We start from the raw sequence: 24,934 nt of genomic DNA on the forward strand, positions 1-24,934 counted from the left end.
TGGATCCCACACCCCAGAGTGGGGCTCAGTCTGACAAGTACTTCCAAACCCACTCCTCACCAGTCCCTTTCCATCCCAGAAGAGGGCTCCCCTCCCCACCCATTTTGCACATGAGGAAATGGAGGCCAGGGAGGTCCTGCCTGGTCTTGTTCCAGGGCAGTGCAGCTGGAGGTCGCTCTCCGCTGCAGGGCATCTGCCAGCAGGGCCACCGTGATGTCTCCTGCCTCGAATGCCCTCTGGCAGGGCTTGGTGGAATCCCCCTGGCAGGAATTTGGGTGAAGCAGGAAGGGGTTAGCATCCCAGACTGAAGCCAGGCCACCTGGCTCACTTCTCGGCATCTCCAGTTCTAGCCCTTTGACCTTGGACAGGTCACTCAACCTCTCCCTGATTCAGCTCACTCACCTCCAAAATGGAGGTGGTAATAGCACTCACCTCCTACAAGTGCAAAGAGAATTAAAGGGGTGTAAAGCCATCGGAACAGTGCTTGGCCCCGAGAGAGGCTACAGAAGCACTCTTAAATAAATAAATGGCTTCAGCCCTGTCTAGTCCCGAGGTTTAGGCTCCTGCCATTCCCACCCAGAGAGCCCTGGGTGGAGGCCCCACTGACGCTACAGAGCATCTGCCCTGTGTCCCCCACGCGGCAGGCACTTTCCAATCCTTGTGTCAGCCTCACTCCAGCAGGATAAGGGGAGGCTTCGTGAGCCTCGTTCCCAAGATGAGGGAACAGACCCCTAGGGGACCACACCACCAGCAGGTGACAGGGTGGGACCAGGCCAGGTCTGTCTGCCTCTGAGACTGGGCCTAGGAGAGGACCAGCCCAAGCGAGGCCCACCTAGCACCTCCTTGGTCTGGAACTTGGGCTGGAGCTGGCCTGGAGGGCATGCTCTGCCCACCAGGCTGCGTGACTTCTGGGGTGTACCTGCCTGCAGAGTAGCCTCGCTGGTGGTCGTAAGGGCCCCTCGAAGGGGCCCTGGACACCTGCATGGGAACAAGGGCAGCCCGCCTCTCTCCAGCTGTTTCATGCTCCAGCCCAGCCAGTGCATCGCGTGCATCCATCTGAGAGGCGGGGAGATTGAGAACAGCTGCCTCTGCCTGGATTCTCCCAGAGCTCGCCTGGCAACACCCGGCCAAGGTCCTCACACCATCCTGGTAAGAATCTCTTTGAGTGGTCATGTTCATCACATTCAAGGTTTGTGGGCAAATGAGGGCCAGGGATGGGCAGGGAGCGAGGGGCAGGTGGGACACAGACAGCTTGGCGTTTCTCCAGCCGGGAGCTGCAGGACACAGGCTTATCAGCTTGCCTGGCCCTGGGCCGGCTTCCTCATCCTTCTCCTCTCTGTGGCCCCTTCTACCCCCACCCGCTTTGCCTTCCCCTGGGGAGCCTGAGCCCTCTGTCCCAGAGCGGGGGACACAGGGAGATACTGCTGTGGCTCCCAAGCCACTGGGCAGGCTCATGTCTTTAAAACGAGGAGGCCAGGGAGGGGCCGGGACCCCAGGATGGAGCATTGAGAGCTGGAAGGGATGGTGGACAGAGGAGAGGAGAGACCGGGGGCCGGAGAGGGAGCGCAGCTGGGCTGAACCGGGTGCTCTTCACGCCTTTCCGGCTTTCTCCCGATAGGGGTGCCGCCAAAGGCAGTGAGAGGGGCGGGGCCTGACCTCGGGGCTGGCAGGCAGCGCAGGAGAGGAGCTCCTTTTCCTCACTGCCTCTTGTTGGTCCTGGGACCCAAGTCACCCTTCTTGGCCATCTCCCTTCTGTCCCAAGAGGCTGTTGTGCATCCAGCTGCCTGGGGACGTGTGTAATCAGTGCTGACTCACAGTCCCCTGTGGGCCAGAGCTATGGGGGAAGGTCAGCTGGTGGGCCCAGGGATGTGGGCCCGGGGGACCCCCACCTTCTCCTTGGCCTGTGGGGGTCCCTCCGCTGCTGGGTCTCTCCTCATCCTGCAGGATCCAGCTACCCTAGTCCTGATGTCCCAGTGCTGCAGGGGAGCCTTGGGCCGTGGCTTCCCTGCCGCAGCCTCAGCCCACCCGACACCTCTAAATTCCCTCCTTGTTCCGGCCCAGCTCCTAGTCGGGCTGAACTCCAGCTCCCCACACTGGGCTGGGAGGTGACTGTGGCATCTGGTCTGGAGCCTGCCCTTGTGCTGCTTGGGGAAGACAGGAGACGGCCCCCTGCTGGGGCAGCTCCAGTACTGCTCTCCCCTGGGGCCCCCCACCGCTGTGGGCCGTGCCCACCTCACCCCTGCATGCTCCCTTGGGGTCCCGCATGGGGGGAGGACTGTGCATGTGGGCCCCCAGGACCTGGAGGGAACACAGAGCTCTTTGTCTCTGGCCTGATGTCTCTCCTCCCCCACCCTGTGGAGTTGCCCACTCGCCAAGTACAGGAGGCCTGGGGGGTGGGTACCAGGGCTGGTGGGCAGTGCTGTGCCCTGTGGGAAATGAGCTTTGCCCCCTGTCGGCACAGCCTTGTGCCCAGCCCAGGGGGCCCTGGTGGGGAGGTCAGCAGCCTGCGCTCCTCTCTGGGCTCCCAACCTGCTCCTCCCCAGCTCTTTCCTCAAAGTGCCCAAGCACTGCCCAGACAGACGTGAGTGCCAGGTCTCTGGAGGCCTCCTCTAACTCCCTGACCACAGACGGACCCTCCCCACTTCTTTGGTTTCTGTGGGAACCCTGCCCAGGGAGCACCACAGGGGAGATCAGTGTGAGCTTGGTCCCTCCCTTTTGGGCAGGCAGGGCCCCTGAGTCCCAGCCACCCCTTCTCCCAAACCCAGCCACAGGGCTGGTGCTCAGTGGCCCTGAGGCCCACAATGCAGAAAGGCTGAGGTGGAGGTGGCATCAGCCTTTATTGTGGGGTCTGCACAGTAGGTGCCGGGCCCCTCCTGCTGAGGGAAGGCTGAGACTCCAGCCTGGACCGACCATCCACTCTCCAATGAGCCCATCCTCCTCTGTGCACTGGATCCAGGTCCTGTGGGGTAACTCCGCCTCCATCACCCCCTCCCACGTGCTCGGGTGCATTGCCAGTCAGGAAGCAGGAGCCAGGGTGGGTGGCGGGTCACCTGGTGCAGCAGGCCTGGGGCTCGGGCCCTGGCCCAGCAGCTGCAGAGCCCCAGGTGGAGGCAAGGGCCGTGGCCCCGGCCACGCCACCCTCAGGCTCTGGGTCCAGGCTCTCGTAGATGGTGGGCAGCGAGGTGCGCTGGCTTAGCCGCCGGCGCAGGCCAACCAGCAGGGGCTGGGGCAGGGAGGCCACATCCACGTTGTTGCCCAGGTCCACCCAGGCCAGCACCGGGAACTTGGTGGTGTCCTTGATGGCCTCAGTGAGCTCACGGGCGGCAGCCCGCGTCAGCCGGTTGCCGTTGAGCAGAAGCTGGGTGAGGCGGGGCAGCGTCCAGAGGCTGGGCAGCAGCCGGTGCAGCAGCTCGTCACTCAGCCCCGTGAAGCTCAGGTCCAGCACTGCCAGCCTGGCACCCTGGCTGCCCAGGTAGCGCATGATATGCTGCACGTCCCGCACCGACAGTGGTATCCCCGATAGGTTCACGGTCTCCCCCGCCGGCAGAGTCTTCTGGAGGTTGCTCTTGAGGCTGCGGGAGGGTCGAGGGTGGGGAGGGACTGAGCAAGGGCCCCACCTGCCTCCGACAGTGACCCCTCCATCAGGGCAGCGCAGGGCAGCAAGGCCCAGGCCCTGCAGATGGCCACTTCCTAGATGAGTGGCCACGGGCAATGCTCTGAATCGCTCTGAGCCTTAGTCCCCTTTGGTTAAGAGGCGACCTGGCTGTGAGGATTAGATGCACTTGCATTAAGGCTCCATGGGCTATTATAAAAACCCTCTGTGTACTTGCATCACCACACCTGTTACATCTGTTGTCTCTTATTTTTATGCCAACTCAGTGGGGTGGGAATGATTATCCTATTCTGCAGAGGAGCAAACGGGTGCTTGGAGGGGTGGCGTGACCCTTCCACGGTCACACACCACTAAGGGGGAGCCAGGTCTCCAAATCAGGGTGTTCTGACCCCTGAGCCCATGCTTTTTTTTCACGTGTCTCCTCTAAGGTTGACCCTTTTGGAATAAGGATAGATGTGGGAACAGGCCCAGGGTAAGCAAGAGGGCCTTGTTGGGGGATGTGGGTGGGATCTGCCCTAGGGGAGGGCTCCCTGTGTCCTAAGCTAGAAGGGAGGTTTAGAGACTGAGGAGGGTCCCCCACTGCCCCCAGAACCCCCTCTAGTTCTCTCCTGTCATTTGAACATGGGCCTGCCTGGGGGCTGACAGCTGTGGGAACACCTCCAGGGCCCTCACCTGCCAAGGCAGGGAACAACCCCATGGGCTCCAGGCTCAGCATGGGCCACCAGGCCTGAGGGAGGGGGCAGGAGGCTGGGGGGCAAGCAGGGGAGAGCACCAGGGCCCAGGTGCCAGTGGCCTGTTCCCAAGCTGAGTCTGTGGCCACGAGGTTGTGATGGAGTGACTAAGCAGGACCCCGTTGCAGAGTGAGCTGCTGGGCTGGCCTTGGAGGCCTCAGCTTCAGGCAGCCTGGCAAAGAGTCCCCAAAGGGCTTCAGGAAGCAGGGCAGTGTGGCCTTGGGCAAGACACTCTGCTTCCCCTGGCCTCAGTTTCCTTCCCTGGAAAATGGGAATCATGACCCAGACTCCACCTCCCTCCCAGCCTGTCCTGGGGACTCTGCTGACTCCAGCTGAGGCCCCCCAGGGGGGCCAGGCCCTGTGATAGGCAGGGCGTTGAGGGACAGGCAGATGGCAGGAGGCAGTCACACAGAGAGGAGCTGGCCTTGGGGAGTATCCGCCTGCATTGCCACCGGCCAGTGACGGGCTGTGATGCAGCCAAGGGTGAGGGCCTGCAGGGTGGGATTTCAGGCCCCAGCTCTTGTTGACAGAGGCCTGGGAAGGGACCCCCCAGAGGCCAGGCGGCTGGGCTGTGTCTGGGCTCCCTTACCAGCTCTGGGTCTTCCTTCGGGGCAGGCTGGACCCCTGTTGCCGCTTGGAGTGAGGGGTGAGGTGGTAGATGAGCTGCCGGCAGGTCTTGTCCGAGGACTTCCAGAGCTCATAGTCCTGCGGGGGCAGCGCTGTCAGGGGAGGCGGAGCCCTGTGCGCCCCCAGGCCTTGGGGACCCAAGTGTGTGCATGCGCACAGCCATTCATCACGGATCACTGAGCCGCCCACTGGCTTTCCCCTCCACCCCCGCCCCCCTGCCCCGTGGCCTGGCACAGAGCCAGGGGAGGCTGCCCACTGGGAGCTGGACAGGCTGGTCTGAGGCCCGTGGTGCCCGGCGGGAGGAAGCCCAGACAATGGGCCCTTGTTCCCTGTCCTCAGGCCCTGGGCCAGAGTCTCGGGCTATCAGCCGCTGGCTCCCTGTCTACCCTCGGTGCCCCCCTGGGACTCACCACAGGGTGAGGCAGGACCAGGCCTCTCCAGGGAGCCCTGCTCCACTGACGCCACCCCCAGGGAATAGGAACAAGCCAGGTCAGCACGCTTTTCTTCCTCTCACTCTCCAAGCGAGACCGCACCCTTGGGGCCTGGGTCTGGGCTGCCAGCAGGGAGGGTTACCATTTTCCAGCACCACCACCTGGCTCTCTCTGGCTCCCAAGTGGGCCCTTGCAGAGGCCCAGCTCGGGCAGGATGCGGGGTGGACTGCTTTCCACAAGCTGGCACCAAGCACGCTCCACCACCCAGCACATTCTTTTATCCAGTCCCTCTGTTAACAGCGGGCACACACAGTGGCAGCAAGCCCCAGGGGTCACCACAATGGCTCTAGGCTAGCCTCAGAGACCCCTCGGTGACAAGTGCACCTGGACGTGGCAGTTCAGAGCTGGCAGGGCCCAGAGTGGGCATTCCTGTTTCACATGGGGGCTCACTGTGACAAAGGGCCAGGGGCTGGGGGCCGGCCACAGGCTGTGTCGGGAGTGCGGCACCTTCCATGCTTATGGCAGGACGTCCGCAGGTGCCGACATAGCAGGTGGGGACAGGTGTTCTGGGCAGACGCGGTGGCAGGAGGGGAGTCGAGGCTGCAGGTGGCAGGTGCCAGCTCAACACGAGGAGGGATTTGCTTGTGGCTTGAGTTGCTGTGGGACGCAGTGGGAACATGTGGACAGGGGTTCCAGCCAAGGGAGCTCTCTTCTGGCTCTGGGACTCGGGCTGGGAGCCTGGTTCCATCAATGGATTTGTCAGAATGTCCTGTATCCCGAAGGGTCCCCATAGGACTACCTGCCTGGGTCCCAGGGCCTGGTGCACAGTGCTGAAATTCAGGAAACGGGTCTAGGGAACTCCCTGGCGGTCCAGTGGTTAGGGCTCCGTGCTTCCACTGCAGGGGGCACAGGTTTAATCCCTGGTCAGGGAACTAAAATACTGGATGCCGTGCTGCAGGGCCAAAAAAAAAAAAAAGAGGAAACGGGTCTACCCAACAGATGACTTTCCAGGGCTGGGAAAGCAGAGTTCCCATGTGCTCCAGCTGCTGGCCAGCCTCATACACTGAAACTGGCATCAGGTCCCAGAGAGGGACAGTGATCCGCCTAAGGCCACGCAGCAGACCAGGTGAGGGCCCAGATCCTAGCTCCCAGCTCTGGGCTCTTCTGGCCTGTCAACCACACTACCCAGCCTGGGGCCCGTGCCTCACCGACTTGGGGCACTGCAGGTCCCGGGCCAGGTTCACAAGCAGGTCGTGGGAGATGGGGTCCACCAGATTGAGGAAGGCCACGTTCCTGTAGAGGATGTCTGTGAGGAGGGTCCCCTCGAGGCCCAGGTCCTGCAGGTAGTGAGAGTGGAGTAAGCCAGGGGTCGAGGCCTCCCTCCCCTAGCCCCCATCCCAGCCAGCCAGAGGCTCTCACATCCACTCCCCTCTCTCCATTTCCCCTCTGAGGCTTGCTGGAGCCCTCCCCACAGTGGCGAAGAGCAAACTGTCCGGGGAAGGTGGACCCTTTGGATGAGCAGAGGGTCGGTGCATCGGGGGCCTCAGGGAGGCGGTAAGTGTGTCCAGGAACCCTTAGGCTGGTTCCCTGGAGGTGAAACGTTCTGCTGAGACCCCCTGGCTCCTCTGGGATTGGGTTTGTCTGGGGGATTCTCTGGGGGCTCCTTGATGATCCCCAAATGCCCCTGCCCTCCTCATTCCCCTTAGGCCCCCTGCCTCTATCCACCTATCCCCGAGCTCTCCTGAGCTATGGCTGCCACCTCTTTGCTGATGGGTCCAGACCCTTCCTGTCAGGGTGGAACTCTCTCTCTCAGCTCATACGACCCAAAGGCAACTCAGACTGGGTGTGTCTCGCCTCCTGTGCCCCAGCTCAGTAAAGGGTGCCACCATCCCATCTTCCCAGGCACTTGGGCCAGAGCCCAGGTATCACCCTGCACTATTCCCTCATCCCTCCTCTGCCCAGCTCCCCCTACCCCAACCCACTGCTCAAGGAGCTTCAGGCCTCATCCCCTCACAGCCTCCTCCCGGGGCTCCTGGCCTCCTGATACCCTTCCAGTCCACCCTAATGCTGCCAGAGCCAGCTCTATGAAACACGCACTTGACCCCTTAACCCCTTCAGTGGAAACCAAATGCTTTCAAGGTTGTGTGATGGCAGAGACTCGCACACAGCCTGCAGTCTCAGAACTCCCCGTGGCCTGGCCTTCACACCCTCTCTCGCCCACCAGCCTTCCTGTCCAGCCTCCAAGCACCCACCCCTCACACAGATCCCACCATCAGGTCCCTGGCCTGCCCTGGCCTTCCTGCCTTCACCCCTTGGCCTCTTCCTCCTGTTATTCCCGTAGGCCTGGTGTGGTGCCTTTTAGGGGGTCCGATTAGAGGATATGCCGACAAGCTGATGGGACAGGCACAGCCAGGAGGGGCCTCGAGACCCCATGTGGGCCCTCCCCAAGCCAGAGAGTAACATGTTCTGTGTATAAGCCCAGGGCACAGGAGGCCAGGCCAGGCCAGAATGACCAAGGTCCATAACTGCAGAGTCCCTGAAGGTTATGGGGCAGGACAGGTGGGCCTCAAATTCCAACCTTTGGGACACCAGTGGGCAACCTAGCTCGTTCCCCAGCTAAGATTTCCAGCTGGTGCCTTGGGCTGCAGACACCATGCTGGACAGAGATCGTGCCTCTGAATAGTCTCTGGCTGATTTGTGCTGCTCTGTTGTTTGCATTTTAAACACAGCTCAAGTTGGAGATGACAGCTAGGGAGGATCCAGTAGAAGGGAAGGATGGCTGGTGAGCCTGGGCTGACCCAGTCAGGGTCCCAGACCGCAGCCTGCCTTCTGCTGATGTGGACAGCTCCTCTTAAAGGGCCAGCCCCACCTTTCCAGCCTGAGAGAAAGGAAACCCAGTGCAACAGGAGGAGCAGAGCTGGGAGACTGGAGGGTGAGCTCTGGCCTTGGCTGGCCCCCAATTTGCTCTGTGGCCCTAGGCTCACTGCTTTTCTCCAAGCCTCAGTCTCCCAATCATCCACCTGCAGGTCAAAGATCACCAGCACAGCTGATTTCGGCTTACAGGATGGGGCAGATTGTGGTGGCAGCTGCTGCAGGGTATAGGGATGTGGGCAGAGAGGAGTGGCTTGCTCAGTGGTGATGCTGGGATCAGAACCCATGTCTCTTAAGGCAACCCAGGGCTAGGGATATGGGACTCAGGTACCTGGTGTATGTGGAACCAGAGCCCCCGCCCGTCGTGATGTGATGTTGTGATGTACAGATGCCAGGTGTGTGTACTCAATGGGCGAGAGCTGCCTGTTAGGAGGATGGGCACTGTGTGCTGTGGCTTTGTCTGAGCTGATGTGGAGAGGTTGCACCCACTGACCAGCTGGGCTGTCGCTTCCCCAGGTCCTTGCTCCGGGGTCCAGTGCAGCGCCTCCCTTCACCCTGGAGGGGGGAACCATCCTCTTCCCATTGCCCCTCAATACAAGATGATTCACCCCCACCTGCCCTCTTCCCAGCCGCCCTCCTTTCTTGGCAGGGCCTGAACGTGGACTCTTAGCTCCAGACTTGGGAGCACCCTAAACACCCACAACTGACCTCAAACCCCAGAGACGCGTACAGTCATGGGACCCCTCCACACTCACAGCCCCCCTGACCCCACAACTCTAGCTGACTGCCTTCCCTCCCTCGCCCTCCGGCCCAGACAAGACCCCCACCCCCTGAAGCCAGTCGTCCCCTCCCCTCGGAACCCTCCCGGCCCGCGCGCCCGAGGCCAGCTCCTCATCTCCTCCCGGCCCCTCCTCGGCCTCCAGCCCCGGTCGGCCGGCCGGCTGCTTGGCTGCTTCTCTCACCTGGCGCAGGAGGCGCAGCAGCTGCCGGGCGCGCTCTGGCCGCCGCTCGCGGAGCGTCGACTGGATCTCGCGGAGCCAGCGCACCCGGCGCTCATAGGGCGCCGGCCCGCACCCCGCCGCCGCCCCAGCCTCCGAGCCCGCTTCGGGCCCGGCCCGCCGGCCCAGCCGCGCCCCCATGGCCGCCGCGCGGTGGGCGCCGAGCCGGCGGGAGGCAGGGCCGCTTGCGCCCCGCCCCTGGCCCCGCCCGGGACGCTCCGGGCGGGGAGCGCGGGATCCAAGGCTGCGCGCCCCGGCCGGGCCGAAGCGGAGGAAGGGAGGAGGGTTCCTGCTGGGGGCCCCGGAGCTCCCAACTCGGTTTAGGGGTGTCGCTGGAGGAGGCCCTCGACCGCGCTAGACCTGGCTCGAGCCCTGTCGCCAGGAACTGGAGCCGCCGGGACGAGGTGGCGCTCGGCGCCTTTAAAGGCTCGGAGCCCCCGTGCTGATTGTGGAACAGTCGCTTTGGCGTGGCAAAGTGCACTGGACTTGGAGTCAGGGCGGGGTGGGTGGGGGTTCCGCTGCCGTTTGCCAGCTTTAGACAGTGCCAGCGCCTGCTTTCAGAATCTCCCCCGCCCCAACCGCAGCGAGCAGTTGTAGCATCTGACCTGTCCACCCTGCGTGGACACTTCTGAGTTGACAAATGTTTATCACCCCTCCCTGCTTGGCTGGGGGCAGACTTGGGCAGGCCGGCCTCCTCTGCCAGCCACCTGGGAGATAAATGGGATGGGGGATGCTGGTTAACCATCTCAGCCTAGCTCTGGGCAGGCTGGCAGCAGGCCAACCGCACCTGCCCCTGCTTCAGTCTTCCCCCGTGACAGAAGTGGGGAAAGTGTGTGGGGTGGGGACTGGCTACTCCAGGGACCAGGTTTGAGCCAGGAACCCACTAGCTGGAGGGGTCTTTGTTGGAGGCTTGCTGCCCCTTATAGCACCCCCCACTCAGCTCTGGGCCCCTCACATTCCCAGGGTAGGGGGCATTTGGGGCACTAGGCTCCAGACCCTGACCTCCACAGCAAGGAGTGTGTGTCCAGCCTGGGAGGACAGTGTAGCTGGGCACGGGTGCAGGGGGTTGAGCATGGACAGCGATAGGGGGAGGGGAGGCTGTCCGAGGGCCTGTGGTAAGTGAGGGCAGAGTTAGGCTCCTTCTTCTGAGTTAAGAATTGTCCCCCACAAGACTGTGTCCAAGACAGAGTGCTGGGCTCTGTGGTGCCCTGGGGCTGAGCCCCTGAGACAAGGCAGAGGGCCTGACCACCCACTGAACCCCAGCCCTTGTCGTTGCCTGCTTGGGCGCCCCCATTGGGCCTGTTCCTGGGGCCTTCCTATCCTGGACCCCCTTCTTTCCTGCCATCTGCGACTGGACCCAGACACCTCCCTTCACTGCTATGTAGCCAACTTTGTCCTGGGGCCACCTTGGCACCACAGGTTTCCTCCCTGGCGAACCTGTACGACTGCCTGGCCTGCCTTCCTCCGGGGCCAAGGTGCCGCTGTCACTAAACTGCGCCAGAGACTTCAGCAGCAGCCGCATTGCCCCAGGGGCCTCGCAGGCCCCTACCCAGAGCTGGCAGGCTGGTAAGACCTCCCCCACCCCAATCTCAGGGCTGGAGCCAGAGCTGGGATGATTCCCAGATTGTGACCATATCCTTCCAGAGGCTGAGCCAGGTCTGGACATTGTCCCCTCAAAAGCGAGAAGGCCGAGGTCGGGGGGGGCGGGAGGAAGGCAAGGGAGGGCTGAGCCTGGATGTCCTGAAGGGGGACCATCAGGCAGCGGCAGAGGGGGTATGCCCAGAGCTTGGAGTCCCATGGAAAGTGGAGAACTGCTCCCCAGCCCCACCCCTCACCCCCTGCCCCACCCTCTGTGTCCTTGGCTGAGAGATTCCTGGAGAACATTTTCCAGGAAAGGAGGGAGGGGTGGCATCTGGGCCCAAATCCCTGCATGGGCCTCCCTCAGCCTCCTGTGGGGGGGTGGCGAGGTTGACTCTTTCTGGCCTAACCTGATTGGGACAGGGGACCCCAGAGAAAGAGCTGTGCCCTCGGGAATGGGAGCATTGTCCCCCCACTGGCCAGCCTCCATGTATGCTTAACTAAAGCCTGCTGGCCCCTCTGCCTGGAGTTGCCCTGGGCCGCTGAGCTGTGTTTGGGGACACCCCGTGGGTGGGGGGCTGTGGTGTTGCCCTCTCAGCCCCCAGGGCTGATGTGGAGGTTCAGGGGTTCTCGGGGCAGCCTTACCACCCCTGAGAGCCAGCGAGGTGGAAGGCTGGGGAGCCAGAGAGTCAGGTGGACGGACCCCAGGCCCTGCTGGGGGCATCTTGGGCCCCAAGTGGGAACTTCCAGGAGACAAGTAGCACCGACAGCTGGTGGCCCAGGTGGAATGACAGGGAAGCAGGGTCCTGATGACCCAGCAGGTGGAGTGGAGGGCTGTGGCTGGCGCTGCAGCTGGACCTGTCCCACCTTCGGGCGTCTTCTCTACCCACCCAGTGGGATATTTCAAGCTCAGGAGGAAGAAGGGCAGCCCAGGGCTGATGGTACCTCAGCAAGGAGCCAGGTGCCACTGAGCCTCCTGGCAGCCACTGCAAAGAAGGATGCAGGATGGATTCGGAACTCACTAGGAGGAAGGAAGCAGACAGACAGTCTATGGAAACAGTTTCCCCTGGATCTGGCTCTAAGGAATAGGTTGTGAGCTTCCTGCAGGGCTAGGAGTCACCACGAGGGTCACAGGTGTAGGCTTAGGCCCCAGCTCCTAATCCCCTGGACCTGCCCCCTTTTGGGGTATATAAACATGGGCAAGGTAGTTAGTGGTATTAGTTTTCTGTGGCTGTCATAACAAATTACCACAAACTTGGTAATGGCTTAAAACGACAGAAATGTATTCTCTCCCAGTTCTGGAGGCCAGAAGTCTGAAATCAAGGTGTTGGCAGGGCTGTGCTCTCTGAAGGTGCTAGGGAATCATCTTTCTTTGCCCGTTGCCAGCTTCTGGCGATGACCAGCAGTTCTCGGCCTTTCTTGGCTTGTAGCTGCTTCACTGCAATCTCTGCCTCCGTGGCCACAAGGCCTCCTTCACTGTGTCTGTGTGCCTCCCTTCTTACAGGGAGCCTACCTTATTGAATTTAGAGCCTACCTTAACCCAGGATGATCTCATCTTAACTAATGACTTCTACAAAGACTATTTCCAAATAGGGTCCCATTCAGAGCTCCCAGATGGATGTGGATTTGGGGGGAAACTATTCAGCCCACTACAGTAGCTTCTGCAAAACTGTTTCCTCCTCTGTAAAATGGGGAAAATAGAATGCCCATCTGGCAAAGGTGTAGGATTAGACGCAGCAAGGAAAGCATCCAGCACACATGCACGTGGCATGTGTAGGCTCTAATCAATCTTCCATGCCGAATCCACCTAGCCACCTGACAGCCATTATACTTACATTTAATGATGATCACTGGGCCCTGTGGATACTTAAGAGACAAAGACGCAGGAGGTTAAAGGAACAGCAGAGGTGGGGAGCTATGATGGGGGTCCCAGACACTGCGGGAGCCGAGGAAGACATCAGACCAGGAGACAGAGGAGGGCTTCAATGAGGAGGCGGTGGCGTTGAGGTTGGGGCCTGATGGAAGAGCCCCAGCAGTAGGGCAGTGGGTGAATCACACAGAGTAAGGGGCGGGCCCCAGCTGACAGGAATTTATCTGGAGGGCCACGTGAACATTTGAAGGGTTTTTCAGGGGGGGAGGGATGTGCTCAGAGCACTGGGGATGCAGTAGTAGAGCGGCTGCGGACCCTGCGAAGTTGCCAGGTGAGAGGGGGCGGTGCGGGGGGGCTGGGGGTCGGCTTTGGCGAGCGGGAGTGGGGTGTAGAGGTAGGGGCTGCTGGACAGGGCCGGTGAGGATGCGTGGGCTGCTGTCCAGGGCTAGGCCCTGGCTAACGTGGCTGGTGGAGGTCTGGGAGGGTAGCTGCCTAGCTCAGGTTCCGGCTTGTTGGTTAACCCAAGGCGTCTGAAACATTAGCTAACAGGATGTTTCAGTGAAGGGGGCCAAAGAGATGCTGAAAAAGGGGGTGGGGGCAGGGCTTCTACAAGCCCAGGCAGGCTGAGCAGGGTGTGCATGGAGAGTGTGGGGCAGTTTTGGCATTAGCGGAAACGCGCATCCACTTAGCCCTGTGCAGGGTCGTGGGGTGGGGGATGGCAGCGTGGACAGGTGGGCTTGGGCGTTGCACCCACCCCCCCACCTGGAGATAGGAGTATGTCGGCTCTCCGGGAGACCAAGCCATGTGCTGGGCTGGGGGCTGGGGTATGGACCAGACGCAGCCTTCCTCCTCCACCCCCTGGAGCTACCAGACACCGCAGATAATTGTGAGGTGATGTGATAAATGCTACCTATGCAGGGAGCCATAGGCAGGGAGGATGGGGTGGCCAGGAGGGGGGCACTTATGACCTCTGAGCTGCTCATCCAGGAGGGAGAGGCAGCTGCAGGCCCAGGTGCTGGACCATGGAGGTCATGGTGCTCACAGCAGCCTGTACATGGCCGTCTCAGTGCATCTGCCCAACCACTATTTTAATGATCCCTGCTCTCCAGATAGAAAACTGAAGGCAGGAAAGAGGAGACCCTGGGCCATCAGGGCTGGGACTGAACTTGAACCTAGGGACTGTAGAGCCCATGCCCTTGGTTGTGCTGCCTCTGAGTTTGGGAACTAGACTTGGTCCACTGGGTGCCAGACTGGCTCTGCTGCCGGAAGTTCCCAGGTGTTAACAAGCTGCTAGCCCTGGAGGCCCATGTACTTGCCCGAGCTCCAGCCTCTGTCTTCACATCAAAGGTGGGTGCTGAGATGGTGAACCGCTACAAGGGCGCCAGGGAGTGTCTGGGGCACAGGGGGCTCTCTGCCTATGCCTGCAATTGGCCAGAGCTCACTTCCCACTACCACTGGGCCTCGCCAGCCCCTTCACCAAGCCTGAGTTCTCCTTCCATCCCTTCAGTGTGGTCTGTGTGGCTCTGAGAGGTGGTGACCAAATAGCCATAGGGTGTGGGGAGCCCTGCTCTGTGGCCTGTGACAGTGGGCAGGGTGTTAGGCCAGGTCCCCCTGAAGCAGGTGCAGAAGGCATTCCAAGAAGGGAAATTGGGGCTTGACATTGGGAACAACCTGCCAACCAACCAGTCTCACTGTCCTTAGAGGTAGTGAGTTCCCTGTCAGGGCAGGTGTGCAAGCTGACCTTTCTGGGGTGATGGAGATGGGAGCTCAGAGGCCAAACATTTGAGATTCTGTGGTCCTCAAATTGATGAAGATGAACTTTTGTTCAGCCAACTGACCAGATGTCTCCTTGGTGCAGATACCAGGGGACACAAAATGTCTTGGATGATATTAGGTTTCCTGACTCCCGGTGGGCCCTGAGATCCTGGCCCAGCAGTTCTGGAGGACGGGTTAGGTGCTGCTTACGTCTGGACCTGCCTGCCTGGCTCACTCACTGTGAGGCTCCCAACTGCATTTTGGGATGTTGTGTCTTTTTTTCTGGCCGAGTCATGTGGCTTGTGGGATCCCAGTTCCCCACCATGTATTGAACCCAGGCCCCAGCAGTGAAAGCCCAGAATCCTAACCACTAGGCCACCAGGGAACGCCCAGGATGTTGTGTCTCTACCAGCCAGATGTGGCCCACCTGGGGCACAGGCCCACCTGGCACTTCCGGGGGCTAAGGCACAGCCACTCCCAGGACCTGACAGCAGGGTGGGGCACCACTGGCAGGAAGTGGTTTGCAGGTTCTTCCCCATTTCCTGGGTTGCTGTCCTGCCGAGTAGCTTTGGGTAAGTCCTTTTTCCACTTAGGCTGGGGTTTCCTGTGCCAGGAGCACCCTGCTTGCCCCACCAGTGCTTTGTTTTTCCAGGCATAGAAATGGGGCAGACCTGAGCCTGTTAGAGCAGGAAAGTGGCCTCCAAGGCCTCTGTGGGCCCATTTCTCAGAGGGGCCAGGATGGGCCAGGTGCCTGCCTCCCTGCCCACTTGTCCAGGGCCTGAGCCTCCTGTCTGGCCAAGGCCCCCAAACTCTCTAGGTCACTGGTGCCAGCACCGCAGGGGTGATTAGCAGATGAAAGGCTTTGGGATGGTGGAGTGGGGGCCTCAGGCTGCCTTGGCAGCTCCCCTGGCTGGAGGCCAGCCCGACCCAGGGGAGCTCCTCCAGGAGCAGGGACACAGAGACCCAAGCTCAGCCAGCCCCCAGCCAGCGCCCCATCAACACTCCCTTCTTCCCATGGCCCCTGCCCTCTGCCTGACTCCCGGAACGGCTGAGGAGCTAATGGTCACCCACCAGGGTCTTAATGAGTGAGCTGGTGTTAATGGGTTACCCAGCCCGGTGGCACATTCACCAGCCTCCCCAGGCTCTCAAAGTCCAGATGCACTGGCCTGGCCTTCAGGGTCTGAGCTCAGCCACTTCCTTTTCCAGCTTTGATGCCTCAGGGCTCGGGAAGGGTCAGGGCGGTCAAGAGTCTCCCTTGTACCCTCACTGCTGGGCAGATGCCCCAGGCTCAAATTGTTCCCTCTGCCTGGGTGGTCTCCACAGTCCAATCCCAGTGCTATCTGGATCCCCCCATAGTTTCTGCCCCTCCCTGGGGGTCCTGGGTCTTCCTCCTTGGTTGACTATACTATCCCCTCTTCAGTCTGGCTGGGGGCTCCTTGAGAGAAGAATCTGAATGGGCCAGGATCAGATGGGAGAGTGAGTGAGTGAATGAATGATGGATGAATACATGTAAGCAGCAGGCTGTGTGTGGACCTCAGAAGAATGGGCAGGCTTGGGCCTGCCAGCCCTGTGGGGGCATCCACCCCATCCTGTTGGGCTGGAGCAGGTGGGGGTGTGTGAGCAAATGGCCCCATCCTCCATCAGCCTGCCTCCTCAACCCCAGAAAGTTGAGGGCTGAGGAAAGGCTCCCCGGGTCATGTGACTCCTTTCTGTCCTGGTGACGGTGACCAGGGTCCTTGGAGTGACAGCCTGTGGACATCTGCAGCCCTGGGGGTTGGGGAGAGGGCATCCCCTGACCAGGAACTCTAGAGGAAACGTCAGGCCTGACGGGGCCTCTGATGCTCACACACCCACCCCTGTTGGTGGAGGCATCTGGCTGTGCCCAGCACTGTGGGACCCCTCTTTGGATATTGAACGTGGCCAAGAGTTCTCCTCCTCCCAGAGGACCCTTGGCCTAACTGGCCTCTGCCTGAAACCCAGCCTCATGTAGCCCTACCCAGGCCCTCAAAGCTCAGGTCTCTTATGCAGGGTTTGGGACCCCACTGGGCTTGAAGAGGCTACCTGCTGTCCCAGGTCACACAGCCCCAGGGACAGGACCAGGAACCAGTCCTCTTCCCACCTGGAAAGGTTCCTGTGCCTTTAAAGCCTCCCCCCACTCAGGCCAGCAGGGGGAGGGAGGGGAGGAGCTGGGCACTGGGGACTCTGCTCTGTGCTGGAGTACAGAAGAAGGACCAGCCTCGCAGCCAGGTGAGCTGGGGCAGGATGGGCGTCTGGCTGTACCCCAGTGCTATGCGACCCTGGAGCTCAGCTCACCATCTCTGAGCTGCTGGACATCGTAGGAGTGGGGAGCTCAGGCTTGGGGCCTCTCGGGGGCATCTGGAGGACTGGGTTCCAGCCCCAGCTCTGTTATGTCCTGGCTGTGCTCTGGAGGAGTCCCCTGTCCTCTCTGAGCCTCAGTTTATACACCTGCGTCATGGGAGTGAGCTGCCCTTCAGGGTGATGGGGGTGGGGATTGTGTGGACGGATGCTGCAGAGGGGTCGCATGGATGGGCAGAGCCTTAGGCCCTTGGTCTGACTGGGTCTGGGCTGGGAGCCTCTGTTTCTTTTCCAGTAAGTGGGTTTGAGGCTGTCTGACAAGGCTTTCCGGCTGACTGCTACAGTTGTGGGGTGGGTGGAGGAGGGCGGGGAAGTGGGCTTCTTGGATTGAGAGGGAGGAGGGCAGTGTGGAGAAACTGAGGCCCAAAGGATGGGGCAGCCTGGGGTGGTGGTGGGGTAACTGGGGTGGCGGGTCTGGAGTGGAGGCGAGTGGTGATGGGGGCTGAGGCGCTGTGTCCTCGGGCCACATCTCTCGGGCTCTGGTTTGCTCTCAGGGTGGGGGTGGGGCATGGCCGGTACAAGTACAAGGAAGGGGTGATTTCACAAGTCCGGGGACGCCCGCTCCCTTGCGGTCATTGCAGGCATGTATAGCTATTTCGACAGGTTTCCGGCAGGTAGTGGTTATCAGGTCTTGGGGAAGGAGCCTTTTTCTAATTCTCAACCCTATTCCACCAGGGTGGGCAGCAAGGGAGACAGATCCCAAATCCGGCCTGGGTCATGGTAAGCTTCCTGCCCAGAGCTGTGTTCTCATACCTAGGAGACATCACTCCTCACTGTGGGCACTGGTGGTAAGGAAGGTGAAGGGGTGCCTACCTGTCCATCCATGTGCCTCCAGGGCCAAGTCGCTTCTACCTAAGCCTCGGCTTCCGGCCTGTGAATGGGTTTGGGGCTGTGCCCGGTTTCACTCCTATGACTCTGGGGTTGGAGGATTAACAGAGAAACCCCACGCTGTCTGCTCTATCTCACTCTTCTTCATGCTCTCTTCTCTGCTGTGTCCTGGAACATGCTCACTCAGCCTAGATTCAGCGTGTGTGTGTGTGTGTGTGTGTGTGTGTGTGTGTGTACTGGGAGGGGGTGGTGCTGATGGCAGGGTCAGTATCTCTGGCTGGGTGAGGCTTGCATATTCCTGGGGGCAGAGAACTCAGCACCTTTTGTGCCTAGGACAGGAGCCGTGGGGTCTGGAGGAGACCTCCAGCCCAGACCCACTGCCCCCAGGTCCCCTCTCTGCATGTGGGTGTGGGGGGCTGACTGGGACAGAATGTGACACGCTTGATATGTGAGGAAGGGCTTTGTTCTGTACGTATGTATGCCTCAGTTGACATGGCCTTTGAGACACCTTCGCTCTTGTCTCCCCTCCGTAGAACCTGCAGCTGCTGCTGGGCTTCCTCCAACTTGCCTCAGCTCAGGGTTTTCCTGTTGAGGTCACCTGGGGGGTCTGGGTCATCCTCTGCCCACTCAGACCTTCTTCTTACCTTCCTGCCGCTTCTGCCATGTCTCATGCCATCCCAGGCAGGGAGAAAACCATTGAGCAGCCTCAGGCATTGAGACAGCCCTGTGGCTCTCCACTGCAGACCCCTCCCAGCCGACTGAGCTGCAATGCAGCCATTCAGGCAGGACCAAATACCCTGATGTTCCTGGCTGATGTCCAGTCCTCGGGGACAGGTCTTGGGCCTTGGTCCCTGGATCTTGCTTCTTCTTAGTTACCCTGGTCTGCAGGGGAGGGGATGGTGTCTAGGGAAAGAGCTGTCATGGCACCCCCATCCCAGGGTCATGCTGGTTGAGGATTTCATGGTAGTGCATTGGGTCGGTTCCATGCCAAGCCCACCCAAGGGCAGTTGAGTGATAGGACCAGGCCTGTTCTGGCTGTGTGACCCAGGGCAGGCAGCAATGTCTGGTCAGCCTCCACGTCTCCTTCTACCTATCAAATGGTGCAGCCTTGCGGGGTTATTGCGGATTAGATGTCACAGATGGGGGCTGTGGGGGCTCCTGGGCAGCTTCAGCACAGCGAGCTGGGGAGCGGGGGAGGGAAGCATGACTCAGGAAGTAGCTGATCCTTCCCCTTGGCTGACGAAAGCGAAAGGGGGATGGGGCAGTGTCCAAGTTCCCTAGGGCGGGTCTGCAGCTGCTCCTGACTCTGGACTCCTTGGTGGGCTGGTCAGGGACATGCAGCAGCTTGGGGCAGGTATGGGGTAGCCAGGTGTGCACTGGTGGGCTGTGTGACCTTGGACCCACTCTGGCCGTTTCTGGGCCCTGCCTTTCTAGGCTGTTTAGGTGGTTCCTTGGGCCTGGGGCACTAATGTTCCTGGATAGGTGGTGGAACCTTCCGGACTTGAAGCCCTGGGCCGTGCTCCAGGGAGGTACCCTTGCCGTCCAGCTGTGGGGTGTGGTGAGCCTCTCAGGTCTGGGTTCTGCTCTGGTGCTGGTGACACCCCTGCTCCACGGCCTCAGGAACCATCTCTGGGACACCATGTCTGGCCCTGGAGTTCAGATACCCTGAACAAGGACAGGGCAAGCCTGTGGGGGACACCCACCCTTCAGAGGGTCCTGAGTCTGGGAGGAGGGATGCCTTGTCTCTGTCGCCACACCTCGCCTTCCCCATTGGGGCCACACCCCTTGCCTGCTGCCACCATCCAGGGGACCCCAAGGGTCACTGCTGACAGCACCTCCCACCTCCAGGGCCCTCCCAGGGCTGCGTGAACTCTAGTCACCTGGCAATAGGCCGAGTCCCTGTGCCTCCTTGTTGCCGGCCACCCTCCGGCCACCCTCCCCACCAGGCCAGACCTTTCTTTGAGGACCGCCCGCTCTCCACCTACTCTGACATACACAGGGATTCTAGGTGGCCCCCGGCAGGCCTCTCTCCATCTCCCCCCGGCACCCCTCCCACCCCCATCCCCCACTCCCTAGACTAGATGAGCACGTGAGTTCCTCCGGCCCCTCCTGCTCCTTTCCTGCCTCTGCTCCTCCTGGAAGGAGCCCACCCCCACCCCAGATCCCAGCCCAGCTCTGAGGCCCCCAGAGGAGCTATGACCCGGCAGGGCCGCAGGCGTGGCTCTGGGCGGCTCCTGGGAGTGGGGGTGCCTGGCCTACACTGTGGCCAAGGTTTTCCCAGGCAGACAAATCTGCCTCTTCCTCCCCAGCCAGTGTCCCAACCCAGAGCTGTCTTCTGAGGAACAGGGGCTGTCCTGGCCCCCGGCTGCCCCCAGGCCTCAGGTAAGCCCACCAGGGTGAGGAGGAGCAGGGTCGCTACTGGAGGTCAAGTACCTGCTCTCTGGCCTCAGTTTCCCTTCCTGACACTGATTTGGGTGAGAGCCAGTCCTCTGGGCTTGGACGTTGTTTTAGTGAGGCTGAGAAAAACTTGTGTGGGGAATGGGAAACGGAAGCACAGTCACCCGGCAGGGTGTCTTCCGCAGGGCTGGGATGGCTGCCTATGGGGGGCTGAGTCAGGCCTCCCTACTGCCCTGCCCAGGGAGAAGGGGATGGGTCAGTGCGGCCCACCCCTCCACCCACTCCCTGGCAGACTGAGCCTCGCAGGGTACCCCCTGCCCTTTGGGGAGCCCACTTGGGCCCTTGGGTGAAAGGATGCACAGGCAGATGGTTGAGGGGGCTGGAGCGTGGACTTCAGGAGGTCTTGGCTGGCTCGTCTAGGGGCCTGAGGGTGGAGAGGAGGACCCAGAGTTGTGGGCGTGGGGTCTCAGCTGATGGTCCCAAGCCCAGGAGAAATGAGGCCATGCCCCCAAGCTGCCCAGCATGGCCTGACCCAGTGGACAGGACTGGGGGGCCTCCTTGACCGGTGGGGCTGTGCCTGTGCTGGGGAGGGGGACACCTTCCCCTGTCCTGCCCCGCCCACCCCGCCGCATATGATGGGAAAGTTCTAGGTCTGGAACAGATGCCTCAGGTTGCCAGCCCAGCTCCCGAGGTCCCGCAGACCTCCCAGCATAGCTGCCTCCATCAGGAACCCTTAACCCTGACCTGGCCCCCTGCCAGGGCCCGGGGTATGCCCTGAGAGCTGTCAGGCCTGGCAGAGGGCATGGACTGTCCTCAGGGCAGCGGTGGCAGCAGGATCTGGCTGGCTCTTTGGAGAGAGCCTTGCCTTCTGACTGCTCTTCCAAGGACTGAAGAGCAGGCAATGCTGGTGGGGGATGGGAGGGTGTCCAGAGAGAAACGGTGGTGCCTAGATTCGGTCAAGGTGGTCAAGACAGAGAGGAGGGCTGGCTTGGACCCTGCTGGGGGTGTGGGGTGGTAGTCTGCTGTGTGACCGCCCCCTGAGCCTGGGGAGGAGAAAGCCCTTCTGTGCTGGGGTCTGTATGCCCCCACATTGGGTAGGACTCCATTCCTAGACCAGCTCTAGGAGACCCTGTGAATAGGGACAGGGTAGCCAGAGGGGTCCCAGCCCGGGGCTCTCCAGCAGACATCGCCCTTTGGAGGGAACTGAGTCCGGGAGAGGAGGCACCCTGCCTCTGTCACCACACCTCTCCTCCCCCGTTGGGGTCACACCCCTCGCCTGCTGCCATTGCCACGGGGACCCCAAGGGTTACTTCCATCCCTCCCTCACAGCCTGGCAGGAGGTCAACAGGGAAATAAACGGCGAGTGGAGGCTGAGCGGCTCCCCTCTGCCATACACAGGTCTCCAGGCCCCCCCAACATAGCCAACACTTAGCTAACACTTCACGCTTTCCAACCCACTTCATCTTCACAATACTCCCAGCAGGCCCTTCTGTCATTCCACTGGACAGATGGTCAGGTGGTCAGTGACTTGCCCAAGGTCCCACACAGGTGAGACGGGGCAGGCTGGCCCCAGAGCCCACACTCCATCCCCTCGGCTGGCACACTGGCCCTCACCCCTTGGTCACGTGACAGCTCCCTGCCCTGTGCAACACCCTTGCTGCGCAGGGGAGAAATGCACTGTGGGGACGGAATATTCACCAACATGGGAGTGGCTGACAGAGTTCATCAGGGGCAGAGACACCTCACATTGCTCCCTGGAGGGCCAGGCCCAGCCCACTTCAGAAACACCTGCTCCATTTTCAGGAGAATGAGCAGACTGCGTGGTCCGGGAGTCTCCCTGGAGCAGATTCTGTGGCCACAGGCTCCTGCAGAGCGGGAAGGAGACCCCAGTTATTTCTCTGGCCTGTTCAGCCAAAACCATCTTTTTTTTTTTTTTTTTTTTTTTTTACCGGTATGCAGGCCTCTCACTGTTGTGGCCTCTTCCGTTGCGGAGCACAGGCTCCGGATGCACAGGCTCAGCGGCCATGGCTCACGGGCCTAGCCGCTCCGCAGCATGTGGGATCTTCCCAAACCGGGGCACGAATCCGTGTCCCCTGCATCGGCAGGTGGACTCTCAACCACTGCGCCACCAGGGAAGCCCCCAAAACCATCTTTTGTGGCCACCTCCCTGGGAGGCTCAGGGCTCCCACCCGCCGAGGAAGGTAGGCTCTGGTCCCACGGTGGCTAATCTGATGATTTCCGGAGACTGTGGGTGCCCCCTTTGAGGGCACAACAAAAGCTGAACCCCACGCTCTGTGGCAGGTCACTCTGGGGACCCAAGGACGGTGCCGGGAAGGAATCAGGCCAGGCCTGTGCCTCCCGGAGTGACCTGCTTGGTGGTGGAGGGCTCTGCCACTGTGAGGAGACAGACAAGGTCCTGCAGGATCAGGGGCTCCTCTCCGGAAGTGAAATCCGGGGGGCTCCCTGCTGGAGCTGGGGTCCTTACTGGTAGGGGGCCCTGAGGATAAGCAGGAGGATTTGGGGGGGCAGAGGTAGGACCAGGAGCTTCTGGCAGAGGGAGTGGCCTGAGCAAAAATCTGGGGGCTGGGTGACCCATGCATTCTGGGGGCCGGAAGGAGACACGAGCACATGTGTCTGAGGCTCGACTTTGTGCTGTGCCCTGCGGGACGAGGATGTGCCCAAGGCCAGGTCAGCAGTGGTGCCCTGACCTTCTACCCTCCCATGCCCGCAGAGCCATGAAGAAGCGGTCCATGCTGCTGGCCCTGGTGGCCGTGGTCCTAATGCTCCTTATCATTGGCCTCTGTGTCTGGTTGCCTGAGACCTTCAAGCCCTACAGCCACGTGTACCCCAGAGCTGCCGTGGCCACGGATGCCAAGCGCTGTTCAGAGATCGGGAGGTGAGTGGGGCAGGGTGTGGGGACACAGGCCCTGGAAGACGGCCACCATAAGTGGACCTGGGCAAGACCCTCGCCTCTCTGGGACTCAGTTTCCCCACTGGTAAAGGGGCTGCCTGGTTGAGGGGTGTTCAGTGTGCGTGAAGCTGCCTATCCTGTCCTTGGACCTTCTCAGCAGCTTCTGGTCAGGGGAGAAGGGCACACTGGCCCCGAGAGCAGGGTATGGGCCTCCCAGAGTCCAGCTGAGCCCTTTTCTCAGTTCAAGGGTGTCTGTCTCTTCAGATAAACTCTGCTGTTTTATTTTTAGACCCCTAGCTCACATGTACAAAGATCAGTTCTCACTTAAAAACTTAAACAGAAAAAAGATGTTATTAATAAAAAGTAACAATTTCCCCTTTTTTTCCAATTATAAGTCACGTACATCTGTTTGCTTGAAAAAGAGGAACATTTAAGCCCATTGGTTTTAGAATACAACAGTTTTTTACATTAAAAAATCAAAAACTATGGGCTCCTCTCCATCCTCCTTTGGGCAGGGTGGCCAGGCGGTGGGGAGGTGTGCGGAGGGGTGCGCATCTCGGAGGGTAGAGAGCCCGCCGGCTCTCACTCCCGGCACGTGCCACTGGCAGGGATGCGTTGCTGGACGGCGGCTCAGCGGTGGATGCTGCCATCGCGGCCCTGCTGTGCATGGGGCTCATGAACGCACACAGCATGGGCATCGGGGGTGGCCTGTTTCTCACCATCTACAACAGCACCACACGTGAGTGGCTGGCAGGGTGGGAGGTGAATGGCGGGGCTGCCTGCCTCAGGGCTGCACTTGGGCTGGGCAGGCAGAGCTGGGCAACTCCTAGGTTCACACAAGTGAGGGGCTGGTGTTGGTCCAGACTGCCCACATGCTTCTTCTTCCAGGAAAGGCTGAGGTCATCAACGCCCGAGAGGTGGCCCCTCAGCTGGCCTCTGCCGGCATGTTCAACAGCTCAGAGCAGTCAGCGGAAGGTGAGTGCAGGCTCGGTGTGGGTGCGGGGGCAGGACGAGCTGCTGGAAGGCATGAACACCCCCCCACCCTCCACATTCCCCCCACCCCATCTGGGGCTGGGAGTGGCTCTGGCAGTCCCCTCCCATCCCTTCCTGGCCCCACAAAACCCTCCATAATGATTGGTCAAGCCCATCATTACAGAGGGTAAAGAGAGCTTCTGTTATTTCTGCTCAGGCCCCTCCAGGGCCACCCGGAGCTAGAACACGGAGAGAGTGATTACTATTACAACAGCTTGCATGTGCCGGGGTCCTGGGGCCAGCACTCTGCTCAGCCCTTTTCACCGATGAGCCCCTTGAGTCCTCCCTGTATGCTTGGCAGGGAGAGCGTGGTGTTGATTCCCATTTTACAGGTGGGGATGCTGAGGCCCAGAGAGGTCATGTAAACTGATTAAGGTCACACAGCTGGATGGTGGTAAAGCTGGGATTGAACCCAGGCTATCTAAACCCTGGGTTTTTAAAGGGCCTCCAAGTCATTCATTCGTTCGTTCATTTGTTCATCTGTGGGGATAGCTCTCTAGAGTATGGGAAAGAGTCTCTTTTCTAACAGGTCCTTAAGCCAAGAAGGAAATACCTGCAATTCCCCAGGCAGCCAAGGGAAATCAGTGGCCACCAGGGGGGCGCCCCTGCAAGGACCCCGGTGGATTGCAGGATGAGGTTGGAGGGAAGGAGGGGTGGGGATTAAACGCCATAGTGGGTCTGAACCCCTCCTGCAGGCTCTGCAGGACCCCTCCTGCAGGTGGAACCCTGGGTATGGTGCTGAGAGCAGCCGTTTTGGAATCTCCTCCAACACAGTCTTTGAATTTTTACCCATTGGGAAACTCAGTGTAGAAATGAAATCATTCAGATTGTGAGATTGTGGGAATCTTACAGACTTAGCATCTTTGGAAGCTTGGAATTCATGTATTTAACTAGGGCTTGTTGGGCACCTCCTACA

At 60.7% G+C, this 24,934-nt stretch overlaps 2 protein-coding genes across 9 annotated transcripts in view; one reads left to right on the forward strand and one right to left on the reverse strand.

Annotated features, from left to right (window-relative positions):
- Window positions 1–1,019: 1,019 nt before the first annotated feature.
- The window catches only part of GGT1 (gamma-glutamyltransferase 1), a 31,887-nt gene continuing 7,972 nt past the window's right edge, over window positions 1,020–24,934 (forward strand). For 2 of the 8 annotated variants that reach the window (XM_081253219.1, XM_081253225.1), the window contains exons 1-4: window positions 16,693–16,721; window positions 22,807–22,971; window positions 23,595–23,725; window positions 23,875–23,961. In XM_081253219.1, the coding sequence (XP_081109345.1) occupies window positions 22,811–22,971; window positions 23,595–23,725; window positions 23,875–23,961 (379 nt within the window). In that variant the 5' untranslated portion in view covers window positions 16,693–16,721; window positions 22,807–22,810. Of the gene's footprint in view, window positions 1,150–6,853; window positions 6,957–12,983; window positions 13,051–16,692; window positions 16,722–17,545; window positions 17,571–22,258; window positions 22,277–22,806; window positions 22,972–23,594; window positions 23,726–23,874; window positions 23,962–24,934 lie in introns of those variants that run through there. The other 6 variants (XM_081253222.1, XM_081253220.1, XM_081253221.1 and 3 more) reach the window with 6 other exon arrangements.
- LRRC75B (leucine rich repeat containing 75B) lies at window positions 2,846–9,435 on the reverse strand. The gene is made up of 4 exons (XM_081253228.1): window positions 9,236–9,435; window positions 6,611–6,739; window positions 4,934–5,049; window positions 2,846–3,572 (listed from the first exon to the last, which is right to left on the reverse strand). The coding sequence occupies exons 1-4, from the start codon at window positions 9,410–9,412 to the stop codon at window positions 3,047–3,049; spliced, it is 948 nt and encodes a 315-aa protein (XP_081109354.1). The 5' UTR covers window positions 9,413–9,435; the 3' UTR covers window positions 2,846–3,046.

Source organism: Mesoplodon bidens, assembly GCF_964165515.1.
Source record: "Mesoplodon bidens genome assembly, chromosome: 13".
NCBI lineage: Eukaryota > Metazoa > Chordata > Mammalia > Artiodactyla > Ziphiidae > Mesoplodon > Mesoplodon bidens.